The sequence below is a fragment of the Equus przewalskii genome, chromosome 14 (genome assembly GCF_037783145.1).
Source record: "Equus przewalskii isolate Varuska chromosome 14, EquPr2, whole genome shotgun sequence".
Lineage (NCBI taxonomy): Eukaryota > Metazoa > Chordata > Mammalia > Perissodactyla > Equidae > Equus > Equus przewalskii.
The window spans coordinates 60,082,647-60,092,841 of record NC_091844.1 but is presented as its reverse complement, the minus strand read 5'-3'; the positions used below and the strand labels follow the sequence as shown (position 1 = coordinate 60,092,841).

General features: G+C 38.3%; 1 protein-coding gene across 1 annotated transcript in view; it reads right to left on the bottom strand.

Annotated features, from left to right (window-relative positions):
- Positions 1-862: 862 nt before the first annotated feature.
- The window catches only part of EIF2AK2 (eukaryotic translation initiation factor 2 alpha kinase 2), a 39,073-nt gene continuing 29,740 nt past the window's right edge, over positions 863-10,195 (bottom strand). Inside the window, exons 14-16 of the mRNA XM_008516159.2 lie at positions 9,788-9,889; positions 8,117-8,170; positions 863-8,038 (exon numbers count right to left, since the gene is read on the bottom strand). Coding sequence (XP_008514381.2) covers positions 7,898-8,038; positions 8,117-8,170; positions 9,788-9,889 — 297 coding nt within the window. The 3' untranslated portion in view covers positions 863-7,897. The remainder of the gene's footprint in view (positions 8,039-8,116; positions 8,171-9,787; positions 9,890-10,195) is intronic.

The following is a 10,195-nucleotide window of genomic DNA, read 5'->3' as shown; positions in this document are numbered from 1 at the left end:
ATATTTACTTTTTTTTGGTGAGGAAGATTTGCCCTGAGTTAACATCCATGCCAGACTTCCTCTCTCTTGTATGTGGCATGCCTCCACATGGATGATGGGTGGAGGAAGTCCGCACCTGGGATCTGAACCCACGAACCTGGGCTGCCGAAGCAGAGCACATGGAACTTTAACCACTTGGCCACGGGGCCAGCCTCAATATTTACTTTTTTCATTTAAAAATAGTAAAATTGTATTAATAGCTAAAACAAAGGAGTACATTTTTCCCTTGGAATTACAGTCAAATCCTTACCTGTCATTTCAGCCAACATACTGACATTCAGTCAGTCAGTCCCAAAGCCACATGAACTGTTTCAGAGAGAACAGAATTAGGAACTGGCTTCTTTTTCTCCTCTTACTGACTATGGAGACAACCTACCACCTCCCCAGTGGCCTACAATATTTTGAATATGTGAACAATTATGCTGGAACATAGGAATTGATGGAACCCATGACTCCACCAGAGCTGCAGTTCGCATTTCCAGGCCAAGCGGTAGAACGACGCCTGCCTTGGGGAGTGAGAGACGTCCCTCCATTCTTACCCACTGACGGTTAAAAATACAGGCTTTCCATATGAGTAAAAACTTATTTTTTTCATAAAGGGCTTTTATAATTTTATAACTTGACAATAATGAAAATGAAAATGTTGAAAAGAATCTTTAAATTTACTTTAGAACATTTATGTGAAATTTGAAACAGTAAATTTTAACATGTTCTCATGTATTTTTGTTTTTATTGTGCTATGCTTATTTTCAAAGTTCTGTCTCAAATTTCTAAAGTGTTTCATTTTCCTAATTATAAATAAAAAAAACTGGAGCTTCTAAAATTTAAAATAAAATAGACTTTAATGTACCAAACTGGTTTACCTTATACACCTTTACTTTAAATGTTATTTGACAAACATTTAATTGTTGAAATTTGAAAGTGAACATTATTATTATTTAATATTAAACACATTTTATAGAATCAAGCACATGAAATTCTTAACACTTGTATTACCCACCCGTTCGAAAGGACTTACAGAGTTCCTGCTTTATGCAGGGCGGTACAGTCGCTGTCTTGGGACAGACAAAAATGAGAGCCTGTCCCTGCTTTCCAGAAATTCACAGTAGGAGGAGAACAGCCACGCAGGAATAACAGCTCCAGGGCAAACTGGTAAGCGCAATACTGAGGCACTCAACACTGGGAGTACTAGAGGGGAGTTTCGTTCTGAGTGTGAGATGGCAGAACACTATAGAAGTAGCACTGAATCTGAGTTCCGAACATAACTTTGATATGCAAAGTTAGGAGGAAGGAGTTACAGTATGACTCAGCATTTCCACTGCTAGGTGTACACACGAGAGAAATGGAAATATGTCCACGTGACACTTGTACACGAATATTCATAGTAGCATTGTTCATAATAGCAGGAAAGTAGAAACAACCCAAATGTCCATCAACTGTTGAATAAAAAATGTGATATATCCATATAATTGAATATTATTTGCAATAAAAAGGAATGAATTACCGATCCCATATTACAACATGGATGAACCTTGAAAATATATTAAGTGAAAAAGATCACAGATGGTGTGATTCCATTTAAATAAAATGTCCAGAATGGGCATATCTGTAGAGACAGAAAGTAGACTAGTGGTTGCTTAGAGGTGGCGGAGGATGAGAATCACTACTAATGGGCACTGGGTTTCTTTGTGAGCTGACAAAAATGTTTTAAAGTTGCTTGTAGTGATGGTTGCACTACTCTGAATATACTAAATGCCACTGAACTGTATACTTTAAATGGGTGAATTGTATGGTATATGAATTATATTTCAATAAAGCTGTTAAAAAAAAAAAAACGTTGAAAGGAATTTCAGGTAGAAATCGTAGTAGAGAGCATAGAGTGCAAAAGCCTATTCAGGTAACACTGAGCAGACCTGTGCGGCTGGGGTGACTCAGGTAACCATGAACGCAGGTCGCAGGATGGGAGCCTCCACAGGAGCACGGCCCTGCCAACACCTTGACTTTCGCCTGGTGAGACTCCTTTCAGACTTTTCGCCTCCAGAACTAAGAGAATAAATGTGTGTTGTTTTAAGCCACCAAGTTTGTGATCATTTGTTAGAGCAGTCATAGGAAACTAAGACAAGTCTCAATCAAACTAAGCCCTAAAGAGCCACACATATTTCAGAAATAGCCTATTTGCCTCACGGTTTCACCTGTGACACAGTTTTCAGTTAGTCAAGAGTCTAAGCCAATCGTGGGGTCACCCTACATCTCTCAACAGTAGTCCCTTCATCTGAGACCGTTCTGAAGAAATGGAAGATTAGGATACGTCATAGAATCACAGACATTAAGAACTGAATTGATATTTACACACAGAGTAAATATCAAAATGGAGATGTCTGCCATGCTCTGTTCCTTAGCCCTCTTACCTCTATATAATCTCTCCCTTGGAAATCCCTGGATTCAAAGTTAAGCATCCAGGGTTACTTCCAGAGATACATACACATCACTTCTGTGTACGATTCCAATCCATCCTCTCTCTCAAGTTCCTATCCTGCATTCCTGCATTTCCCACAGTCTGCTTACATCTTCACCTGACAGCACCTCAAACTCGGCATCTCCAAATGAGATCCAATATCCAAATGTGCTCCACTTCACCATGTTGACAGATGTATGGTGGCCCCACTATTGGCTTAAATTCTAACTAACTAAAAACTGTGTAATAGGTAAAAGTGTGAGACAAAATATCTCTCACGTACGTTTGGCTCTTTGGGGGTTAATTTGACTGAGACTTCTATTTCCTTTAATGGCATCCTAATCCTGCCACTCACCTTCACACACACCTGGAAGTAATCTCTGACGCTTACCTTTCCCTTAATCTTCATATTCAGTTAGTCCTCTTGGTTCTGTCCCCTCCTATTGCTCAGGCCCTCTTAGGCTCTTGGCCTTCTGGCCTTTCAAATACAGTCTCCTCATGCTCCAGCCCATTCTAAACACACTGTTTCAAAGTACTGGTTTAGTCATACCCCTACTTAGAAAACGAAGACCTCATTTATCACCTTTGGAGGTTGTTAGGGCACCAACTCATTCTAAAGATGAATAAATTAATTATTTATTCCATCTTTCCCAATCAGCTTTAGACAAAGTTCTTCTTTCTACAAGAATCACAGATGATAAATGCAAGAGGTTTGATAGAATCCAAAAGTCACTGTTTTGCAACCCCTAATAAAATAATGGATTCAGGTAACAATCATCAATGGTTGCTCAAACCATTGGGTGAAAGATAGATAGGAAGCTTTATAGTAGATGACACCACTAGAAACCACCGATCAATCCAGACATCACCAACAGTGGAACAACCAGACATCGTGTTCCTCAGGACGTGATGCAAAAGAAAGTATATAGCATCACCTATGGAGTATTCTTGGAAAAAATTTTTGAACCAGAATCAAATCAACCTTCTAGTTCTAACTAGACATCATGTGGATACCGTCAGTCAAAACCTGAACGAAGGAAATTCTACAGGATATATGATCCAGTTCCCTTCTCAAATAACTGGGAAGAGGAAAGAAATTAAAGACAGGGGTCAATGTTATAGAGTAAAAGAGACAGCAACTAAATGCAGTGTTGGATCCTCATTTAAACAACCAGCAGAAAGATATTTTTGAAAGGAAAACTGAATACAGACTGATTATTATATGCTAATTAAGGAAATCATTAATTTTGGCAAGTGACAATGATACCATGGTTTTGTTAAAAAGATCTTATCTGTTAAAGATACATTTTTTCCTGCTTTTTTTTTCTCCCCAAATCCCCCCAGTGCACAGTTGCATATTTTAGTTGTGGGTCCTTCTAGCTGTGGCATGTGGGATGCCGCCTCAGCATGGCCTGATGAGCTGTGCCATGTCTGTGCCCAGGATCCGAACTGGTGAAACCTTGGCTGCCGAAGTGGAGCACGCGAACTTAACCACTTGGCCACGGGGCCAGCCCCTAGAGATACATTTTTAAGGATTTACAAGTAAAATGGTATAATGCCTGAGATTTGCTTTCAAATACCCCAGCAAAAGAAATTGAAAAAAAGGAAGAGGGTAGATATAACAAGAAAGGCAGAATGTTGATAGTTGTTGAAGTTGGGTAATGGGTACAGAGTCTCATTATTCTATCTTGTTTTTGCATGTTTTAACATTAAAACTTATTAAAAGTAAATATGAATAATGTTAAAATTATTCAATATCCCATAATGAAAAGTTAATATGCCAGGAACCTCGTTATGGTGAACACTCAAGTGGGGAATGGACATTGTAAGTTCACGTCTCTAGTGAATGCACCGGATAATGGAGTCTTGGAAAAGATCATATTGAGACTTTTAAACATTTCATCTCCGATACATACACACATATGTGTGTGTATATGTGTGTTTATACATTTATGTGTGTATGTACAAACACACATCTGACTTCATGGACATACATCTTGTGCAGTTGCACAGGTTTCATGTTCAAAAGTGCCCCATGCTTACTTTTTGGACAAAAGCTTCACATTTTCATTTTGCAAGGGGGTCTCACAAATTACATAGCTGGCCCAACACACACACACACACACACACACACACACACACACACATGCTCGCACTTATGTATATGTGAGTGTGTATATATGCTAAATATATCTAACATAACATGTGCTAAGTGTATATGTGTGTTACAATATATGTATTTATGTTAAATATATGTATATTTAGCGTAAAGAATATATGTGCGATTAGTGATAAAAATTTCCTAGAAGGTCTGTTTCTAGTGAAACTAGGTCAAAATAGCTCTTTCAAAATCTCTGTGTTGGGGCCAGGCTGGTGGCATAAGGGTTAAGTTCTGCCACTCCACTCTGGTGGCCCAGGATTTGCTGGTTCGGATCCTGGGTGCGGACCTACACACTGCTCGTCAAGTCATGCTGTGGCGGCATCCCACACAGAAAAACTAGAAGGACTTACAATTAGGATATACAACTATGTACTGGGGCTTTGGGGAGGAAAAAAAAAAGCGGAAGATTTGCAACAGATGTTAGCTCAGGGCCAATCTTCCTCACCAAAAAAACCAAAAACAAAAACAAAAAAACACAACTCTGTGTGTGTGTGTGTTCTAATTAGCAAATAAGATCCCTGGCCTTTGCCCCTCTCATCCTCTGATTAAGAGGATACTTTTTATTTACTATACTTTTGAGGCTGAGAAAATATATACTCACAAATAAATAAAATCTTCTAAGAGATGCTATATTTATTTTGTAACAGTGGAAATATTAAAATGAGAGAAGGTAAAAATAAGGCTACATTGTCACTAATTTGCCACATTCATTAGTTTTTCTTTTGAGTATAGCCTTATTCATTAGATCCAGATAATACTGTTTACAAAATGACTTCTCTCCACCCAGAAAAATTTCAAACCTACAGAAACTTTAAAGAATATTACAAGAAATACTTCTATTCTCTCCACCTAGATTTATCAATTGTTCAGTTGTTAACATTTTGCCATATTTGCTTTCTCTCTTCATATTCACACTGATTTTTGCTGAACATGTGAAAGTTGCAAATGTCATGCCACTTCACCCCTAAATATTTCTGCATGCATTGCCTAAGAACAGGACATTTTCCTGCACAACCACAATCATTATCACACATAAGAAAATTAACAATTATTCCATAACGTCCCCTAAGATATAGTCCATACTCAAATACTCTCAATTGTCTCAAAAATGTCTTTCATAGCTATTTGCTTGGTTTTACCCTTTTTTAATATTCAGGATACAATCAAGATTCAAGCATTGCATTTGGTCATCATATCTCTCTAGTTCTTTTTTTATTTAGAATAGTTCCCGTACTTTTTCCTTCTGTGATATTGACTTTCCGAGAAGCCAAAGTCAATTATCTTATAGAATGACTTCATTCAGAATTTGTCTAATAATTTCACCATGATTAAATTCCAGTTAGACACTTGGGGCAAGAAAACTAAAGAGGTGATAGTGTGTAATTTTCACACCCCATCAGGAGGGGCATCAAGTTAGGTTGTCCCACTTTGAGTGATGCTCAATTTCATCCCATAGTTATTGTGGTCCCCAAGAGATCTTTGCACTGTGAAGGTACATCTTCCTCTTTGTAATTTATGTATCATCTGTGGGATTAGATTTAAATCCTTGTGAAGACCCCGTTTCCCAACATCTTGTCAACCAAGAGTTTTAGCATCCATTGGTGAACCCTGCTTTAATCAAACACTGTCTTGGGAGCTGCAAACCGTATTAAGTGCTCTTAGTAACACCTTTAAGAAATAGCCATAACTCTTTATAAAAGTATTTTCTCTTACTGCGATTTTTCTGCTTAGCCTAAATTTGGCTCATTTTAAAAACTGTAAAATTACATGACAGTTTTAGCGTGGTAGCTGGTTGCTGTAAAGTTTAAATTAGCCCCCAGGTTCTTCTAAGATATAGCCCAAATCATCTTCTGGCCTTCTCTACAGCAATTCAGGGAAACAAATTAGTATACCCATGTTCCTCAAATGCAGCTTTTCCAGAACTCAAGCCATGCCCCTTGCCCAGACTGCCCAAATGGCCTCCTCTCTACCCACCTAAACTGCTCGCATCCTTGGAAGTCTCCCTGAGCCCTGTGCCGCAATACCGCAGAAGGTGAGCTCACCCCTCCAGACGGACTACTTTCTGTGCTTAGCTACTACCTTACAGCAGAGTTATTATCTCTATAAAGTGTCTGTTATAACAGATACAAAATGTATTTAAGATAAAAAGAACTATGCAGCAAACGCTAGTGGAATCAATATCCAGTTTAAGAAAAAAAAGTTAACTGTTACCTTTGAAGTCCCCAGTCACATCACTGCCATCCCTCCTCAGAGATAACCATGATCAGAATCTAATATTTCTCCTTCTCTTCCTTCATTTCATTGTTTTACCACATCTGGTTGGACTCCTGAAGACTATTTCATTTAGCATGAAATGAACCTTATGTAAATGGAATCATTCTGTATATATTTTCTGTAACCTGCTTTGTTTGCGTAACATGATGCTCTTGGGAGATGTATCATGTTATTGCATTTAGCTGTAAGTCATTCATTTTCACTGCTATATAGTATCCCAATGTGTGAATATAATACAATTTATGGGTCCATTCTTTTTGTGATGGACATTAGGATTGTTTCCTGTTCTTTCAGCTATTATAAACAGGGTTTCTATGAAAATTCTTGTAGGAATGGAACTGATGGCTTTGAGGGTACATACACCTTCAACTTTACTGGTAATATCAAATTGTTTTCCAAAGTGATTGTATATCACTTATCTTTTCATGGGTACCATATTTCTCCAACTGGCCTGTTAGCCACCTAAGACAGGAAAAGACCTTACATTTTTTGGCCTGGAAACAATGGACATTTAATAAATATTATTAATTGGTTTATCAATTGACACTAAAAAAAATTTGAGGGATTTTTTTTTCTCATCTTCATAATAAGGAGATGCACCAGGAAAAAGTCAAACCTAAGAATGTTTTTGAAGTAAAAAAATGCAAACGTTCCTGCAAATGTAGTAAAAAAATTAAGGGAAAAATGAAAACAGAAGGTAAATACCTAGGCACATGTGTGTGGTGATGCATGGTAATTAGTCTTTGGGTGGTGAACATGATGTAATCTACACAGAAATCGAAATATATAACAGTGTACACCTGAAATTTATATAATGGTATAAATGAATGTTACCGCAATTAAAAAAAATCATAATGTAGGGTTAAAAAAAAGAGGAAGAAGGTAAATACCATCGACATTCCCTAGTAGATTTTAGACAGTTACAGGAAAATCAAAGATCAGAAGCAGGATACTTTCTTAGAAGGGCTCTAACATGAAGTTGGTTTCTTTTTCCCTGTACCATTCTTTTTCACTGTATCCTTCTTCCATTCCTTCAACGTCCACAGTATTGAAAATGTCTTAGGTCGTTCCTTGGGATCTTTGGAGACTAATTTCTGTAGAAGAATTTTCTGTAATAACAGTAAGAGTCAACATTAATAAATAAAACATTGAAATAAACAAAATTCTGATTATTTTCAAGTGCTTACTTCTCTCTTATCAAATACATTTGAGAAGATGCCAGCCTTTAGCTTTTCCAAGATCTGAAAATAAAACATATATATATTTGTCAGGAAATTTATTCACTTGGGAGGAAAAACAAACTTAGGAAGCACTAAAAGTTGGAGATACCCTAAATCTAGGATATTTCCAGATCTTTGGAAGTCACTAGCCAAGAAGCAAGCAGGACTCCCCTCCCCCACCCCATCCTAATAACCATCCTTAACATTACAACATGTGGAAGTCTTAAAAGCATCATATGCATTATCTCCCTTCATTCTTTTTGGAACCCTGTGTGATAGGTATTTCCATTATCCATTTTTTTTACAGAACAGAAGCCTGTTGATGCCAGGCAAGTCCCCTTTACTGAGCTTCAGACTAGGATATCTAGTTACCTAATGCCTTTAGTGGCTCCCAACTGTCTCCACAAGAAAGTCTGTATTCTTGCCTTAATTTAGCCCCAACATGTCTTCCCAGTGCCTTCAACGACCACTTCCTTGTAACTTACACATTCCAACAAGAAGGACACTGCCTGCTATTCCCAAACACTCTGCACATGCCTTTCTCTATGCTGGAATTACCTTCTTTCCATTTTGGACTATTAGAAGCCAACCACTCCTTCAGACCCAGCTTAAACGCCTTCATGAAACCTAAATCCCCACAGCTGGAAACATCTTCCTCCTAGCTGCCTCCATAAGACTTCATGCCTTCTCACAAAACAATTAGGGCATTTTCCCTTTTTTTTTTTTTTTTAAAGATTGGCACCTGAGCTAACCACTGTTGCCAATCTTTTTTTTTTTCTTCTTCTTCTTCTTCTTCTCCCCAAAGCCCCCAGCACATCATTGTATATTCTAGTTGTAGGTCCTTCTGGCTCTGCTATGTGGGACACCACCTCAGCAGGGCCTGATGAGCGGTGCCATGTCCACACCCAGGATCCGATCCAGCAAAACTCTGGGCCGCCGAAGCAGAGTGTGCGAACTCAACCACTTGGCCACAGGGCAGGCCCCAGCATTTTCTTATACTATTTTTCCTTCGAGAATATAAGCTCCTTGAGAACAAGGCTTCTTAGTTTTTATAACCCTTGTAACACTTAGCACAGTGTCTTATGCAAAGCAATCAATAAAATTTTACTGACTCAAATAGGGAGAAATAGCTACAGTTTTATAACATATACACATCTTCCAAAGAAGACCAAAATTTTCGGTCTTTAACAAAGTTTTGCTTGCCCAAACATGAAAGAGATAAAATCCACATTTCATTTGCATTCAACACTAATACGTCCAAGCCTACACTCAAAGGAGTGCAATAACTGTCTGCAGCTGCACTTTGAAGATGACAGCCAATGGTCTTTTGCTGCTGCTGCTGCTTCTTTTTTTTTTTTTTTTGGTGAGGAAGATTGGCCCTGAGCTAACATCTGTTGTCAATCTTCCTCTTATTTTTTTCTCCCCAAAGCCCCAGTACATAGTTGTATATCTTAGTTGCAAGTCCTTCTAGTTCCTCTATGTGGGATGCTGCCTCAGCATGGCTTGATGATGGTGTGTAGGTCTGCACCCAGGATCCAAACCGGTGAACCCCAGGCTGCCAAAGTGGAGTACGCGAACCCAACCACTACATCCCTGGGCCGGCCCCAATTGCTTAACTCTTTCTGTGAGATTATTTACCTCAACTGTTTCTCTAGCAGTGGGACATATGTAAAGAAGCTCTGCAAGAATTACTCCCAAAGCATAGATGTCCACTTCATTTCCATATACTTCTGAAGAAATCTAAAGAGATCAAGATATATTTACATCCGTTACTCACCTGATATAAATATCTACGCCTTCTGAAGCCAAAGAAGTTATTTGACCAAAATATCTTTCATCATACAACAATGTGTACTTGTTAGCAAGATCTGTGGAGTCTGACTGCCCAGGTTCAAATCTCCATCACTAAATATCTGAAACACCTGTGTAAATTAACCGTCAAGGTGGGAATAATCTTAACCATAAAATGAAAATAACAATAGTTTCAACCTCAGAGTTTGTGGGGTTAAATGAGAGGCAGCAGGTGAAGCAGTTAAAACAGTTCTC